Source organism: Lactuca saligna, chromosome 6, assembly GCF_052625555.1.
Source record: "Lactuca saligna cultivar CGN05327 chromosome 6, ASM5262555v1, whole genome shotgun sequence".
Lineage (NCBI taxonomy): Eukaryota > Viridiplantae > Streptophyta > Magnoliopsida > Asterales > Asteraceae > Lactuca > Lactuca saligna.
In genome coordinates, this window is record NC_136422.1 from 73,255,740 (window position 1) to 73,273,737 (window position 17,998).

The 17,998-nt window shown below is 37.3% G+C and overlaps 2 protein-coding genes across 2 annotated transcripts; one reads left to right on the plus strand and one right to left on the minus strand.

Annotated features, from left to right (window-relative positions):
* Positions 1-3,192: 3,192 nt before the first annotated feature.
* On the plus strand, positions 3,193-4,827 carry LOC144999848 (F-box/kelch-repeat protein At3g23880-like). Its single transcript, XM_078959007.1, has one exon. It carries the CDS (start codon positions 3,271-3,273, stop codon positions 4,465-4,467), a length of 1,197 nt encoding a protein of 398 aa, XP_078815133.1. The 5' UTR covers positions 3,193-3,270; the 3' UTR covers positions 4,468-4,827.
* A 2,135-nt stretch (positions 4,828-6,962) lies between these two features.
* LOC145002719 (uncharacterized) lies at positions 6,963-7,750 on the minus strand. Its single transcript, XM_078961931.1, has 2 exons — positions 7,501-7,750; positions 6,963-7,429 (listed from the first exon to the last, which is right to left on the minus strand). The coding sequence occupies exons 1-2, from the start codon at positions 7,748-7,750 to the stop codon at positions 6,963-6,965; spliced, it is 717 nt and encodes a 238-aa protein (XP_078818057.1).
* Between the last annotated feature and the right edge of the window lie 10,248 nt (positions 7,751-17,998).

The following is a 17,998-nucleotide window of genomic DNA, read 5'->3' on the forward strand; positions in this document are numbered from 1 at the left end:
TTTGCAAAATTTTTATGACTAGGATGAGAAGGTTTTTTATTTTCCCTAACAAGCTTTCTAGGGCGTTTCTTTTATGACTATGATGAGAAGGGCACTTATGTATTTTGCAAAAAGAATGATGGAATAGATCAAAAGCATATATCTATCGCACCTTTTTAGATGGGACACAAATTTATCATTTTTGTCCTAATAGGTAGTTGGTGTTTTAGTATGTATGAATGATAATTGGTTATTGACCTAATTTGTTTGGTTTCTGAATGAGTGTCTCAAGTTAATTGTTGGAAGTGTTTTAGACTCACATTCACATCTTTAATGTGGTGTTGCCTGCTATCACCCAACTTCAGAAATTCACATCTTTATGCATTGCTTGTTGATAATAATATTTTTAATTTTTTACTAATATTTCAGATATGAATTTTGGTTGTGTATGTTTCTACAATATAATTCACATCTCTATGAACATGTTTTTTTTCCTGGTTGATATGCATGTTATGCGGATTGGAAGGACTTCCATTTCTTCCCTAAATGGTATGGGCAGCTGGTGGCATTGGTGGCACCTAAACTTTAATTATTATTATTATTTTTATGAGAGGACATTTAAGTGTTGGTTATTAAGTCTAACTTGTAGCAAAGTTAGATTTCAGTTTTGATTATTATTTGTTAGTTCCCTCTTTCTTTTTATTATAACTATTTTGGTGTTATGATTTATGATTTTAGTCTTCTTTTAGGTTGAGTACTATGGTTCACCAATCAATTTGAAAACAATCGCCCAAATCAGTACTCTAGATTCAAGCTATCTCTTAGTGCAGCCTTATGACAAATCAAGGTACATGATCTAATAAGTGTTATTCGGTTTCCTTTCTTTTGGCTTAATGGAATTAATTGGGACATTACTTAATCAAGTAAGCTCTATATGGTTGATTCGTTTGACTTAATGTTGGAATATAGCAGAAAACCTCCCCAAGGAGACTCAGGTCATATAATTTACAATTTTACCCCTTCCATGTATTATTACACATAACTGTCATCTAATATTAGTTAGCTTTTTTTTTTATTTTATAGGATCATTTCGTTTTTATAGTCACTGAGTTCATGCACCTCCCATGGAAGTTTACACAAGACGAAACCATGACAAGATCAGCTATAATCAACAATCCGAGGAGAAACCCCAACTAAGTGCAAGCATATAGATGAGGAGAAAACCCAACTAAGAACATATGTTTGAATAACACAAAGATCTGGTTTTCTTGAAATTTTACCTTGTGTTCAACTTGAGAAGCTTCAGAAGGTGAGAAACCCTTGAATTTGTACAAATTAGCATCAGATTCATGGCTACCAAGCGCTTCTTCCCCTTTGTGTCGACTTTCTTTTGCTCTTTCTCTTCTATTACTTGGTTCTCTGGCCTGGTTTGCTAGCCAACCGGGGAAGTTGACTTTGCTTGAATCGTTTCAACAGGAACACCAAGATCAACAAGTGGCTTCTCCAATACCTTAATCAGACCTAGGACACATAAATTTGAGCAGTCTCCAATGATGTTAGGTGAGCCCAAGGTTGTTGGCGAGGCGAAGTCAGCCGGAGGAGAAGTAACCTAACGTCGGAGGAGGAGATGTTGTCGAAAAGGCGAGACGAGGTCGCAAAGACGATCGATTGTATAGAGTGTACTGACTCAGCGAGTGTTTTGATTTTTGTTTGAAAAGTGCTATAATATTTAGTAGTACCTGCGATTTTTGTAATAAGAGATGCGTGTTTCATTAAAATTATTAAGCGATAGTTATAGAGGACGCGTGTTGTAGATAAAGCGCCCTTCGTGTTTTTAATTTTTTTTCTTGAGATACTAATTTAAGGGCATACAATAATGCGTGACCTAAATCCTTAAATTTTTTGGAGAGATGACACTATTTTAAGGCCACTCACTTTTGTGTAACATAAATCAGTGCGTGTCGTGGTTTGCATGTCATTTAAAGGCATATATTCTAGTAGTGAATAACACCACTTGCAACCCCTGTATTACGTGTGAGAGGGAAGAAACATAGCTCTGGGAACAAACAGAACATTAACCCATTGATGATGGTAAAGGAACTAGAGGCCACCGATATGGTCTTGTAGGATCGCGGTTAGGAAGTTGTTGCCTGCATGCTTTCGAGTCCCACTTGTTAGTTTCGTATGTAGAGACGACGAATAGTGATGACAGATGGTGGCGAGTCCATCTACTCAGCCAATATCTTTCAGGTATCTTGAATCAAGCCCTGGAGCTTCAGAAATCAACTTGAATAACGAACACCCTAATTCGATCACTTTTTTTTAGTACTCGATCAATATATATATATATCTACAAAAAACCCATAATCATGTTCTAGTTGACTTTAAGTTTATATTTAAGTTTGTAACAAACCTGCAAGGTGGAGGCTGTTGTTGTGGACTTGGGGGATCAGGAGCCATCCTACAATGAAATGAGTCCCTCCATCGAACTGCTAGTGTGTGTTTTTGGAAAAGAAGTTTAGGGTACTCGTGGAGCTTCCTTTTGATTGAAATCAACCAATCTTTATCTACTTTTGTTGCGCTTAAAATTTGCGTCTCATAGTCTTCATCGGCATCTACGATTTGAATTGACGAAGGAAGTAAAACCCAGAGCGGTACGAGGAATCCAAAGTAACGAAAAATCAAAATTTGAATCATCTTCTACAATTAGGTCTTCTGATGTAATCGGGGCGTGTAACATTCGACCCAAAAAGGAAACCAATACTAACCATTTCTTTACTCGATATAATTTTGATTCTTCTTTATATTTTTAATTCCTAAATTGGATTGAGAAAGAAAAAGAACGATGGAGAATTTTTTGACTTTTCAAAGCCAATGGTAAATGAAAATTGGTCAATGTTTATGTGGCAAAGGGATAACCGGATTATCCCTTGATCCGATAAAAACAATATTAATAAACAAAAAATATAAATGAACAAATATGCAAAATATCATGTCATTTTCGCTTTTCTAAATTGTTAAAATAAAGTCTCATTCGCCCCGAGTACATCTAGAGGGTGTTTGGGATAACTTTTAAAGTGACTTTTAACTTTTATATTTTTCTAAAAATCAAAAAGATGTTTGATAATTCTGATATTTTCAACTTTTTCAATAGAATAAATAAATAAGAGAAGTCAGGAAATCATAACTTTTCCATGTTTTACAAAAAAAAAGGATTTTTGGTTTTCAAAAAACTAAGCCAAACACCTACATTAGAAAACCGAATACCCTAGGTCGCGCACCAGGATTGGAATGGCACTCAAAAACGAGCACCAGCAACGACAGCCAAAGACAACGAAGGCTTTGCACACTTCCGAACCGCCGGAAGTTACTCAGTTGATTCATACGCTTGTGCCTGAGATCATTGTCGAAATTCTGTTGAGGCTTCCCGTTGAATCGCTATTACGGAGTAGGTCTGTGTGCAAGTTATGGCGCTCTATAATATCCGATCAGCATTTCATCAAATCTCATCTCAGTTTCTCAACTAGCAACAATCTGTATGCACTTCATCGATTAATTTTCAGTACTGTGCCAAAAATAAGTATAAAAAGTTGTCCTCTTTATGATGTGTTGTATGATGGATCCGTTAACTCCTTAGAGCTAAATTATCCATTGAAACATTCTCTCAAATCTGTGTGGATCGCCGGTTCTTGCAATGGATTGTTATTAATAACCAACGAGGACTATACTCTGTTTATTTGGAACCCTAGTACTCGCAGATCAAACAGGTTACCAAATAATGGTGTTAAATCACGACTTGGGTGGCATGAAAAATATGGTTTAGGGTGCTATGAGTCCATTGATGATTACAAAGTCGTTGGAATATCTAGTATTTTCAGAGATGACAGCGATGGAGCCAGGTATGATACCATAGTGAACATATACTCTTTGAAAACTGGAAATTGGAAGAAAACTGATGATTTTCATAATGGTTTTCCTTTGGATGGTTCTGTCACGTTTTTGAATGGAGTTTTTCATTGGGCAGCTAGTCGAAAATTTGGGTCATCTTATTCATGGACGATAGTTTCTCTTGATTTAGCAAAAGAGACGTATGGAGAAATTTTGCAACCTGTGTACGATGAAGGTGATAAGGATCTGACATTGGGGGTTGTGGGAGAATGGTTGTGTGTGCTTTGTGATTATTATAAAGTTTGTGCAGATGTATGGGTTATGAAGGTTTATGGGGTGAAAGATTCTTGGATTAAATTGGTTTCTATTCCATATCTCACTGATCCTGGATGGGATCAATATTCAGTGCCTTTGTGTATTTCTAATGATGGGAAAGTTTTGTTGCAATTCGGGTTGAAATTGGTTGTGTATGATTCCAGGAATTGCTCATTCTCAGAGATTCAGAAGTTGAATGAATGTCTTGATGCATTTACTTTTGTTGAGAGCCTGGTTTACCCCATTTTCCTTATAGCAGGAGCTGGAAATAACAATGATGGCTGATTATATCAATCTAAACTTACACCCCTTAATTTTGTCTATTAATTTCTTAAGTATTCAAACACCAATTTCTGCTCCATAGTTTGCAACTGCTCATCACATAATCCCTTTAAAATGATAACCAAACAATCCTTAACTTGACTTCACGTTCATGTTAGTTGTAGTTAGACATACCTTGCAACTGAGCTTTTGTTTGATTCTTCATCTTCTTGATTTTAAGCTTTTTTTAGACCATATTTATTGTTTTAGTGTGGGTTGTTGACCTGATCTTCTAGAAGTTCTTTATGTATGTATTTGTCTGTGTAGAAGGCTTTTAGAGGCTTCAATTTGTATTTCAAACAGAGAAAGTACTTTTGTGTATTACATCATGTTTTATTTGAGTTGTTAAAGTTGATTGTTTTAATTCAGGTTTCTGAATTGTCAAAAAAAATAATGTGTTTAATGGAAGTATCTTTTCTATGTTTTGCTCTACATACCAATATAACTGGCATTTGACCTAAATTAAAAACCAAATTACACACGAGAAGATATGTGCAAATCAAGGAGTAAAGGAAATCAGGCAGATGTTCAATCAATAAATAAGAAGTCAATGGAAATGTAGTAAGGGGTATAAATTGGAAAGAATGGAAAAGTTAGAAACCCAGCTTTATTCGAATACGTGTTGTTTTATTCGTTTTAATATAAGTATTTTTAAAATTTAGTATTTCGGAACCGGTTTCAACGGTTACCCTACGGGTAAAGGTTTCTACAAAATGGAAACCGGCGGTCCTTGGCGGTTCCTATTTTTAGGAACCAAATCCGGAACCAGTGACCTCGGTTCCGGTTCCAAAAGCGGGTACTTGCTATCCGTGCTCACCCTTACACTTTAGTGATTTAATTTACAAAAAATAAAACACGATATCAAAATTGAAATTTTCTGTAGCTTGGTATTTTTTTACATAATTTGCCCAAAAATACTAGTTAAGGATGTTGCTCGGGTAATTTTTTCGGATTTCGGGTTATTCGGGTTTTTCATGTTAAAAAAATACCCGTTAGCCGACCCAAATTAAATTCGGGTGATTGGGTTTGGGTAATTCAGGTAGTGGGTTGGTTTTGGTAATTCAGGTATTACTTGAAATATATAGTTTTTTTTTTGAATTGCACCTGAAAATAAATTTAATGAAATAAATACGTCGTGCTTTGTTAGTCTTGTTTATATAAACAAACAAAACATAAACGAAATTACTCAAACTTTGAACATTGAGATATCAAATAATATTTTAATAGCTTAATCTAATCTAATAAGATGTTAAAGAAACAAATATTTAAAGATCTTAGTTTAAAAGTTTAAACTAATTAAGATAAATGTAGCCATAAATTTTATAATGTTCTGAAGTTTCGTCATGATAATGAGTTTGTTAGTTGCAATAAAAACTATAATTTAGAAAACAGTTAAGTTTTAAAGAACATAGTGATATATAAACAATCGTTTTTAATATTCTTAGTGTCATACTGCCATAATAAAAGAGATTTATGTTTTACGATAATGATAGTTAGTTTAAGCGTAATCAAATACCTGCTACAGAGTACAAGCTCTACGAAAAGAAAATAATTTTTAAAATAATTTGGGTATACCCGAAACCCAAAAAACGTACCCTATACCTGAAAAAATTCGGGTTACCCGAATACCCGAAAAAATTTACCCGATCTATCCGATATCTGAAAAAATCGGGCGGGTAATTCGGATACTTTCGACAAGGCTAGTTAAGAGGTTATAATTACTATTATCCTTATATTTACCTACTGTTTAAAAAAATAATAAATTTTCTTTGAGAATACAGAAATACCATGATATTTCACCAAATGATCCCTATATTGTACAAATATGCATAAATAGTCCTTGAGTTTCACAAAATTATAAAAAAAAGTCCGTGTTTCACAAAAATAGTCCCAACCTAATAGCAAAATTACAAAAATCTCCCATGTGTTTCACAAACTTATAGAAGTCGTCCCTTACTAATATCGAAAAAACATAAATGGTCAATTTGTTACACAAAATTATAAAAAGGTCCCTTCCCAATAGAAAATTTATAGATATGGGCTATGTGTTTCATAGAATTACAAAAATAGTCTACATGTAAGCATATCGAAAATAAAAGATTAAATGCGCTACAACTTACAAAGCATCCCATTGCTTGTAACTATATAACTAAGGGAATATAGTGTAAGGGGTCGTTTGATAGTTGCTGACTGGGTTAGAAGCTGACTGGGATAGAAATGCTGATTGAGTCCATATCTGACTGAGTTTATGTTGTTTGATTATTTATCTGAATGGTTGTGCTGAATGAAAAATGACCATATTAACCTTGTATTGTCTCTTGTGCTGGATAAAAAAAATTCTAAAAACACAAATTATCATATAAAATCCAAATAAAACATACACCAATTAAAATCCAAATACAAAATGTAATACAAAATCCAAATACAAATTGTCATACATAATAAAAAAAGTACACAATTTAACGTGAACCATTTGAAAGTAACTGATTAGCAATCTGGTCACGCAAAGTAGTCATATAGTCAACGGCTTCTGAACCCCATTCTATGCCTTCTATGTTTTGACCCTCATTTCCTCCACCACCCATATTAGGAGTAACCATAGTGTTTTGTTCAAAGTTCGTAAATAATTCATCTTCAATATCGTATCTCCTTATAAAATTATGGACCGCAACACAAGCAATGACTATGTCTCTTTGCACTGGAAAAGGATAAGGAGCCATTTGTTTTAAAATTGGAAATCTTGCCTTCAATATACCATAAGCACGTTCAATGTAATTTCTAAGTTGTGCATGAGCATGATTGAACCTTTCTTCCTTAGTTAAAGCTCTGTTTCTTCGAAAATCGGCTAACCAATACCTAGTATTGCGGTAGGGAGCCATAAATCCACGGGTGTTGGTGTATGCGGCATCACAAAGGTAATATTTATCTGTAGATGTATGACAAATTTATTATATAAATAAAAAAAGATAAAAAAAAACGTATAGTAAAATTACAAACCTGGTGGAGGGAATGGAAATCCGGAAGTCGAGTTAAATGCAACTTCTTTCAAAACTTTAGAATCATGTGCTATGCCCTCCCATCCAGCCCATACAAAGGTGAATATCATATCAAAATTACAAAGTCCAATTACATTTTGATAACACTCACCTTTTCCTCTTCCCCTATAACGAGTTTGTTGATCAACAAGCACAATTGCATGTACAAGTGTTCCATCTAGTGCACCTATTGCTCCGGTAAATATCTGCATTAGCCGTCTATGTCGTTCTGATGTATTTCTTGTTGCATTAGACGAGGTTGGTACTATAATTTCTCGTGCAAAACACATCATTGCACGTAAGACCTCATGAAAACATTGATGAATTGTTTGTGTGGAGTGATGAAATCTTTCTTTAACGGCTCGAAAACGTTCATTATGTCATATAACATGTAAAAACATAGCCATCTTCTCTTCAACGCTTATCGTCCTACTAGATTGCAACCAATTTCTATCTGTAAAGTGATTGCATAATACTACAAATGCATCTTGTGAAAGACGTATCATATCGAAACATTGTATAGGACATCCGTGTATCAAATCTTGCATATACACATACCCCTTTGCTACCTGTTCACTAGCTCTTATTCTTTTAATTATTCTTTGCTTTTGTCAGACCAACATCAACCAATACCACGAGAATATAAGAAAATATAAAAAGTCACCTTCTTTATCCATGTGTCCTGTTAGATGTCAAATACAAATTACATTTTAATCAATAACATAACAAACCGTAACATGTAAATACTAAAAGCATAACATTCCATAACATATAAATTCATATAACATAATTGCATCTAAGAAAACAATCCATAACATAACTAAACCATAACATACTAAAGTTAAACAACAAACTATAACATACTAATGTCAAATGTGACATCCCCATTTTCACGGCCAGAAAAGACCGATTTTGTTTATGCTTTATAAAAATCAGAGTACTTCATTTTATAAAAATGTTACGGAATTTGTTCCCAGAAAAACATGGTAAATACGTTATTAAAACATTTTTGAAGAAACGTATTTATTTCATTTTAAAACGTTTGGGACGTCATCGTTAATACAGAAACATAAGCATAAACAGAACTTACAATTATTTACACTAGTGATCTACATCTCTTTAAATCTCTCAGTGTAATGTCACTTCATATCAACACCTGTGATATAAATAAACTGAGTGGGTCAGGTTGGGAAACCTGGTGAGTACATAGGGTTTTCAACCCACAATAATATAATTATTATGTTTAAACAATCAAACAATCAACCCAATTACCCATCCCAATTATCTTCTTTATTCTTAAGGATCTACCCTAAGAATAAGCTATTTCTCATTCATTCATTCCTAAGGATCATCCTAAGGAAACAACATGAAGTCCATTGTTGCCAAAGACACATTGGTCAAGCGCAGCTGCTAATATTGTCACTTAGGCTCAGCTGCCAGAATTAGGACATTTTCTATGAGGCGCTTCTGCCGGTATTGACCTTTAAACACTACTGTCATGGTCATAAGGCTCCCTATTAGGCGCAGCTGCCGATACTATCCTTAGAGCGCAGCTGCTAGGATGTTTACCGTAGATCTAAATCATCTACGGGTTGTGGCGCAGCTGCCAGTGCTCATCTATAGGGTACTAGGTCCACTGCTGCCAATGTATACCTATAGGGCACTAGGTCTGTACTAGTAATGTTCCTCTATTTCAGCTTTTATCCATCATCATTCATCTACCCATGTTTTACCCAACATATTTTGTAGATATAAAATACTTTATACAGTTTACATCATTTAAAACATGTATAAAAATCTTTCACCAGCATAGACAACAAGTATTCAGACAATATGCACACATAACACGTAATTTATATTAAAATACTTCATATCTATGTGTAAGATGAAAGGGACCATGCACTCACAACACGTAAATTATATAATAAATACTTCATATCTATGTGTAAGGTGAAAGGGACCATGCACTCACAACACGTAAATTATATAATAAATACTTCATATCTATGTGTAAGATGAAAGGGACCATGCACTCACGTGAGAAGGTGGTGACTCGGTACTCGGACAATGCTTCGTTTACTTTAAAATAATTTCCTTCGATGAAACAACGGGTTTTATAGAAAATCAGACTTTGCTTGGAGCAGCGTTTCCGAGCCGAAAAGCTCTTCTTCTCGGAGCCGTCGAGCACTCCGGGGCTTCCGCCTCGTGCTAGGGAGGTTCCCTAGGCTTTTCGGGGATAGAGAGAGGTTCTAGAGAGAGAGAGAGTAAAGAGAAGAAAGAATGGGAAAGGTGTGAAGAAAATGAGGGTGGGAGAGGTGGTATTTATAGGGTGAAAATGGCTAAACTTGGTGCCACATGTCACCATCTAGTGGCAAGACTTGGGGAGAAAGCAATGACCAAGATTGTGCCACATCACCCATTTTCGCACAGCACACTTCCGACTTCTAAAATCCGTAACTTTCACATACGACCTCCGTTTTTGACGTTCTTTATATCCACGCGTAGGTAAAAATAATATCTACAAATTTCATTTTGACTCCGTCGGCTAATTCTCGACAGATCTTAAATTTAACAGTACGAGACATTTAGACTGTTAAATGACCGCGAAGAATTCGTAACTCCTTCATACCGACTCCGTTTTCGTCTGTCTTTTTACCGTTGAGTTCCTATTAATGAGATCTTGAACTCTCATTTAGGTCACATAAGCCAAAAACCGCTCAAACTAAAATTTGAGTTTCAGGCCGTGCACTGCTAAGCCGAATCTTAGAAAAATCATAACTTTCTCATACGAAGTCAGATTTGGGTGTTCTTTTTATCGATGCTCTTAGTTTAACATATTCTACGACTTTTGTTTAGATTGCTAAGGATAAATCTCGCTCTATCGTAAATTCACTATTTACGCTTCTCGGTGCCGTGCCGATTTTGCTGTAAAACTTCGACGGGCCATAACTTCTTCGTTATTACTCGGATTTCGGCGTTCTTTATATGTATGGAAACCTTGTGACATATTCTACAATTTGGTTAAGATTATTTATTCTAAATAATCTTTTGTCGAAAAGTCATTTTCGACCCCTATTGCCTCTAAATTGACTAGCCCGGATCTGCGGGCGTTACAATTATCTCCCCCTTAGGATGATTACGTCCCGAAATCATCAACGAAACAGGGCTCGTATAATGACTCCATACGTCATCTCTTCATCCTAGGTAATAATTATAACTTCTTTATTCCTTCGAGTCTATCTTTTAGACTTATTGTCTGTAAGTAGTACTTAATTGTGCACCTGCTATCTTCTTCAGGTTAGACTCCAGATTACGACGTATCATCATGTGATGCTCGTTTAGACTTAGGTCTTTTAGAGTTAAATTTTGAAATAAACTATGTCTTCCTTCACGTTCTAATGTGATATAATCACACTTTAACATGTAGCATTTCTAGCTACCAACTTCTTTAGCGTCGAGCCGATACTTCTATTAGTCGCTTTGATTTCAGTTGTTTGGTTAAAGTCGGACGCTACATCAAACTTGGTTCTCTAAACCACGTAACCTACTCATCGTAGTCGGACTCAATGTGACATGACCACTAGGGTTGGGATAACAACAATCTTCTTAGTCATTACCGAAACAATGGTAACGGCATACTTGAATAAAACGAAATCAATTACTGGCTTCTTGGTAACCTTGTGACTTTCCCTGATCCAAGTGTGAGTCCTGTGCTTCCGGTAGTATAGGCCTCTACTACCATTCACACCTACTCATACTCGTCCCAAGTATTATCCTGCAGTTTCCCAAGTCACCATGCAACAAATCACACAATCATTCAACACATTAGATAACAAAACGAAGGTTTTATTTTATTACTTGAAACGATTACATGGGTGTTCAAGTTCACCCTAGATTATGCCTCTAATAGGCTACATCATGTGACACTATCTATATAGCTTCTTCATGACTCGATCTCTATATATCCATCCTTACTCCTGATTCCTTGCATCGTCAGCTGCTTCATCAAGGATCATTTGAAATGCTCTTGCCTTTGGTTTTGGCGGCACATTTGGCTTTGTAGCCCCTTCTCTCTTTGGGCAATCTTGCTTGAAGTGCCCTTCCTCGTTACATTCATAACACACCCTTTTGTTGAATTTACACTCGTTGGCATAGTGCCTATGCTTCCCACACTTGAAACAAGTCACCTCCTCACCGCATTTTCCAGAGTGTTTCTTTTTACACTTCTCGCACCATCTTTCTTCACTCCCTCCACCTCTAAACTTCCTTGTACTGGACTTGCTTCTCTCATCGGGCTTTGCAGACCCCTCAAACTTTCTCTTTTCGCCAACCTCGGTCTTGTTGGCGGCTCTTCCCTTGATCATCTCCTCAACCGACTTGGCAGCCCAGATAACTGCCTCCAAAGTAGGTGCCTGACGCACTGGCACCGTGTACTCCCATGGAAGTCCTTTTGCATACTTGTCAACTTTCGCCAGCTCATCCGGAACAAGACGTAATGCGAACTCCATCTTCTCTGTGAAGTTGTTGGTGTATTCATCAATAGACATGCTTCCTTTCTTCAAGGTAAGGAATTGGTTTTCTAGCTCGAGCAGATTTTGGGCTGAGTAGTACCTACGTTTGAATTGCACCAGAAATTCTACCCATGTCAGTTGCAAGGGCTCATTGGGGCTTAGAGTCTTCCCCAAGGTATTCCACCAACGTACAGCGCCTCCTCGAAATTGACGCACTGCAAATGTGGTCTGTTGTTTTCCCTTGCAACCGCACGTCATGAAAGCTAATTCCATTCTCCGAGATCCAATCCATGACCCCGATCGGATCCTCCTTTCCAGTGAAAGTCGATGGCTTGCAAGTCAGAAAATCCTTGTACTTGCATCCATTCCTCTCGACTTCGTCGTCGTGGTTGTTTTGTTGAACTATTGGTGGGTTGACTTGACCAACAGTCCCACTGTAGTTCTCCTCCTCAGTCTGCCCTTCATTCAACTCGGGACGTTCGATCTGACTAGTCGCTTCCTCTCGATTTTGCTGGATCAAACGTCTGGTTTCCTCCATTTGACGATCCAACATTTCCTGGATCATCGCTTGCACTCCGGCCATCGTTATTGGCTCAGCAGCGGCTACCATAACCGGTATTTGCTCAATCACTGGGGGTTGGTTTCGGTTCCCATTTGCATTCACGTTTCCGCTACGGGTTCTTGCCATCTTGATCTATACACCGAATAAGGTGAATCTAGATCTTTACTTAGGATTGACGGTTAAATCATCCTTATCACTCCGAAACGTTTATATGCTAGTTCTAATATCATAGTTAAACGCTTAGAATCCTAAACACATAAGGTTTCCAGATCCGGTCGGCAACAGACCATAGATCCGAACAACTAACACTATATCAGGCACAAGTATTTAGCACATAAAAGCATTTTAGGCACAATTCCTAAAATAATCTAGTGCTCACACCTCACCATCATCGTTTAGCATTCTAACTTTAAGTCTAGAAACAAATCCATATTCCTAGTTCGCTTAAACTAATGCTCTGATACCAACTGTGACATCCCCATTTTCACGGCCAGAAAAGACCGATTTTGTTTATGCTTTATGTAACGCCCGTAGATCCGGGCTAGTCAATTTAGAGATAATAGGGGTCGAAAATGACTTTTCGACAAAATATTATTTAGAATAAATAATTAGAACCAAGTTGTAGTATATGTCACAAGGTGTCCGTACATATAAAGAACACCGAAATCTGAGTTATAACGAAGAAGTTATGACTCGTCGAAGTTTCGCGACGGAACCGACACGACACCGGGAAGCGTAAAAAGTGAATTTATGATAGAGCGAGATTTAGCCTTATTAATCTAAACGAAAGTCGTAGAATATGTTAAACCGAGAAAACCCATAAAAAGAACGCCCAAATCTGACTTCGTATGAAGAAGTTATGATTTTTCTAAGATTCGGCTTAGCAGTGTACAGCCCGAAACTCGAATTTTAGTTCGAGCGGTTTTTGGCTTATTCGACCTAAATGAGAGTTGAATATCTCATTAATAGGAACTCAACGGTAAAAAGACAGACGAAAACGGAGTCTGTATGAAGGAGTTACGAATTCTTCGCGGTCATTTAACAGTCTAAACGCCTTGTACTGTTAAATTTAAGATCGGTCGAGAATTAGCCGATGGAGTCAAAATGAAAGTTGTAGATATTATTTTTACCTACGCGTGGATATAAAGAACGTCAAAAACAAAGGTCGTATGTGAAAGTTACGGATTTTAGAAGTCGGAAGTATGATGTGTGAAAATGGGTGATGTGGCACAATCTTGGCCATTGCTTTCTCCCCAAGTCTTGCCACTAGATGGTGACATGTGGCACCAAGTTCAGCCATTTTCACCCTATAAATACCACCTCTCCCACCCTCATTTTCTTCACACCTTTCCCATTCTTTCTTCTCTTTACTCTCTCTCTAGAACCTCTCTCTAGCCCCGAAATCCCCCGAAAAGCCTAGGGAACCTCCCTAGCACGAGGCGGAAGCCCCGGAGTGCTCGATGGCTCCGAGAAGAAGAGCTTTCGGCTCGGAAACGCTGCTCTAAGCAAATCTTGGTTTTCTATAAAACTCGTTGTAAGTGAGCTACGCCTACGCTATTTTTAATATAGTTTTTATTTAATTATATTAACGTTATTAAGAACATATAATAAATACTTGGGCTATTATTATGGGTTATATAAATATTTTTTTTACGCTTCTATAATAGTAATAATAGCTAGACTATTAATTAGTCTCGGCGAATAATAGACTAAAATATATTGGTGATAATACTAGGTTTCGTCGAAGAAAATTATTTTAAAGTAAACGAAGCGTTGTCCGAGTACCGAGTCACCACCTTCTCATGTGAGTGCATAGTTACTTTCAGCTTACACATAGATATGAAGCGTTGTCCGAGGAAATTATTTTAAAGTAAACGAAGCGTTGTCCGAGTACCGAGTCACCACCTTCTCATGTGAGTGCATAGTTACTTTCAGCTTACACATAGATATGAAGTATTTAATATAAATTACGTGCTATGTGTGCATATTATCTGAATACTTGCTATCTATGTTGGATGAACGTTTTATAAATGTTTTCAAAGATTTAAACTGTATATGTATTTTATATCTACAAAATGTGTTGGGTAAAACATGGGTAGATGTAATAGTTGCTGTGTGACAAAATAAAATAATAAGAGGCCTCGTTATAGATGTTATTGATGATCCAGTCATCTAGCGGAGTATAGATGACGACCACGAACTATTCTAGACAGTCCAGTGGAACACTAGCAGGCTCGCAACCTGTAGGTGTTTATTCGAACTGTGTGTTTATTTGAACTGTGTGTTTATTTGAACTGTGTGCTCACCAGATGTACTCCATCCCCCACATGGTTGCCTTAAGGACATTTGTTGCTAAGGAATCCCCTTAGTAGTAATGTCCATCCCAATGATAATCCTTAGGATAGGTCCCTTATGATAGATGCTTAGGGACGTAATGTGAGGATAACGGGAACGGGTAATCGGGTTTGTTTAATTTAATAAAGTTAATAAACTTATTTATTGTGGGTTGAAAACCCTATGTGCTCACCAGGCTCCCAAGCCTGACCCACTCAGTTTCTTGTATTATAGGATGTGGCGCATGAGCATAGATGTGATGTCTTGGGATGAGAGATTAATGGATTTTAGGCCTGTAAATACGGAATAATGTAGTAAGGCCTATGTTGTATTGTTTATACTTATGTACTGTATCGAACATGACATCCCGAGTCTTTTTAATGAAATACATTTCTACGGAAATGCTTTTGATAAATCTTTTTCATAATATTGTTTTGGGACAAATTCCGCAACTCTTTTATTAAAAGATTACTTTGATTTTGAAATAAAGTATAAACAAAACCGGTCTTTTCTGGCCGTGATTTTTGGGATGTCACAGTTGGTATCAGAGCATTAGTTTAAGCGAACTAGGAATTTGTAGGATTTCTAGACTTAAACTTAGAATGCTAAGCGATGATTGTGAGGTGTGAGCACTAGCTTATTTTAGGAATTGTGCCTAAAATGCTTTTATGTGCTAAATGCTTTATGCATGATATGCTGTTATTTTGTTCGGATCTATGGTCTGTTGCCGACCGGATCTGGAAACCTTATGTGTTTAGGATTCTAAACGTACGACTACGATATTAGAACTAGCATGTAAACGTTTCGGAGTGATAAGGACGATTTAAAACGTCTCTCCTAAATAAAGATCTAAATTCACCTTATTCGGTGTATAGATCAAGATGGCAAGGACCCGAAGCGGAAACGTGAATGCAAATGGGAACAGAAACCAACCCCCAGTAATTGAGCAGATACCCATTGTGGTAGCCGCTGCTGAGCCAATAACAATGGCGGGAGTGCAAGCGATGATCCAGGCGATGATGGATCGTCAAATGGAGGAAACCAGACTCTTGCTCCAACAAAATCGATAGGAAGCAACTATTCAGATCGAACAACCCGAGTGGAACGAAGGGCAGACTGAGGAGGGAAACTACAGTGGGACCGTTGGTCAAGCCAACCCACCAATAGTTCAACAAAACAACCAGGGTGACGAAGTCGAGAGGAATGGATGCAAGTACAAGGATTTTCTGACTTGCAAGCCATCGACTTTCACGGGAAAGGAAGATCCAATCGGGGTCATGGATTGGATCTCGGAGATAGAGTTAGCTTTCATGACGTGCGGTTGCAGAGGAAAGCTACAGACCACGTTTGCAGTGCGTCAGTTTCGAGTAGGCGTTGTACGTTGGTGGAATACCTTGGGGAAGACTTTAAGCCCCAACAAGCCCCTACAACTGACATGGGCAGAATTTCTGGTGCAATTCAAACGAAAGTACTGCTCAGCTCAAAACCTGCTAGAGTTAGAGAACCAGTTTCTAACCTTGAAGAAGGGAAGCATGTCAATCGATGAATACACGAACAACTTCACAGAAAAGATGGAGTTTGCCTTGTGTCTTGTTCCGGATGAACTGACGAAAATTGATAAGTACGCAAAGGGACTTCGATGGGAGTATGCGGTGCCAGTACGTCAGGCACCTACTTTGGAGGCAACTATCTGGGCTGCCAAGTCTGTGGAGGATATGATTAAGGGAAGAGTTGCCAACAAGATTGAGGTTAGCGAAAAGAGGAAGTTTGAGGGATCTACGAGGCCCAATAAGAAGATCAAGTCTGGTACAAAGGAGTTTAGCGGAGGAGGAAACAAAGTGAAATGGTGTGAGAAGTGCAAGAAGAATCACTTTGGGAAATGTAGCGAAGAAGTGACTTGCTACAAGTGCGAGAAGATCGGACATTACGCCAACGAGTGCACCGCCAGCAAAAGGGTGTGTTATGAATGTCGTGAAGAAGGGCATGTTGCTAAGGATTGCCCGAAAAAGAAAGAGGCGGCAAGACCAAACATTCCGCCAAAACCAAAGGCAAGAGCATTCCACATGATCCTCGACGAAGCAGAAAACAATGCGAGGTACCACATGGTTGCCTTAAGGACATTTGTTGCTAAGGAATCCCCTTAGCAGTAATGTCCATCCCAATGATAATCCTTAGGATAGGTCCCTTATGATAGATGCTTAGGGACGTAATGTGAGGATAACGGGAACGGGTAATCGGGTTTGTTTAATTTAATAAAGTTAATAAACTTATTTATTGTGGGTTGAAAACCCTATGTGCTCACCAGGCTCCCAAGCCTGACCCACTCAGTTTCTTGTATTACAGGATGTGGCGCATGAGCATAGATGTGATGTCTTGGGATGAGAGATTAATGGATTTTAGGCCTGTAAATACGGAATAATGTAGTAAGGCCTATGTTGTATTGTTTATACTTATGTACTGTATCGAACATGACATCCCGAGTCTTTTTAATGAAATACATTTCTACGGAAATGCTTTTGATAAATCTTTTTCATAATATTGTTTTGGGACAAATTCCGCAACTCTTTTATTAAAAGATTACTTTGATTTTGAAATAAAGTATAAACAAAACCGGTCTTTTCTGGCCGTGATTTTTGGGATGTCACACTTTATAAAAATCAGAGTACTTCATTTTTTAAAAATGTTGCGGAATTTGTTCCTAGAAAAACATGGTAAATGCGTTATTAAAACATTTTCGAAGAAACGTATTTATTTCATTTTAAAACGTTTGGGACGTCATCGTTAATACAGAAACATAAGCATAAACAGAACTTACAATTATTTACACTAGTGATTTACATCTCTTTAAATCTCTCAGTGTAATGTCACTTCATATCAACACCTGTGATATAAATAAACTGAGTGGGTCAGGTTGGGAAACCTGGTGAGTACATAGGGTTTTCAACCCACAATAATATAATTATTATGTTTAAACAATCAAACAATCAACCCAATTACCCATCCCAATTATCTTCTTTATTCTTAAGGATCTACCCTAAGAATCAACTATTTCT

What these genes read in the sequence shown, in the direction of transcription:
- LOC144999848 (XM_078959007.1), top strand. Translation starts at nt 3,271, where the DNA reads ATGGCACTCAAAAACGAGCACCAGCAACGACAGCCAAAGACAACGAAG.
- LOC145002719 (XM_078961931.1), bottom strand. Translation starts at nt 7,750, where the DNA reads ATGCAGATATTTACCGGAGCAATAGGTGCACTAGATGGAACACTTGTA. An exon ending in ATTTCCATTCCCTCCACCAG is followed by an intron (nt 7,430 to 7,500) that starts GTTTGTAATTTT and finishes ATACATCTACAG; the next exon opens with ATAAATATTACCTTTGTGAT.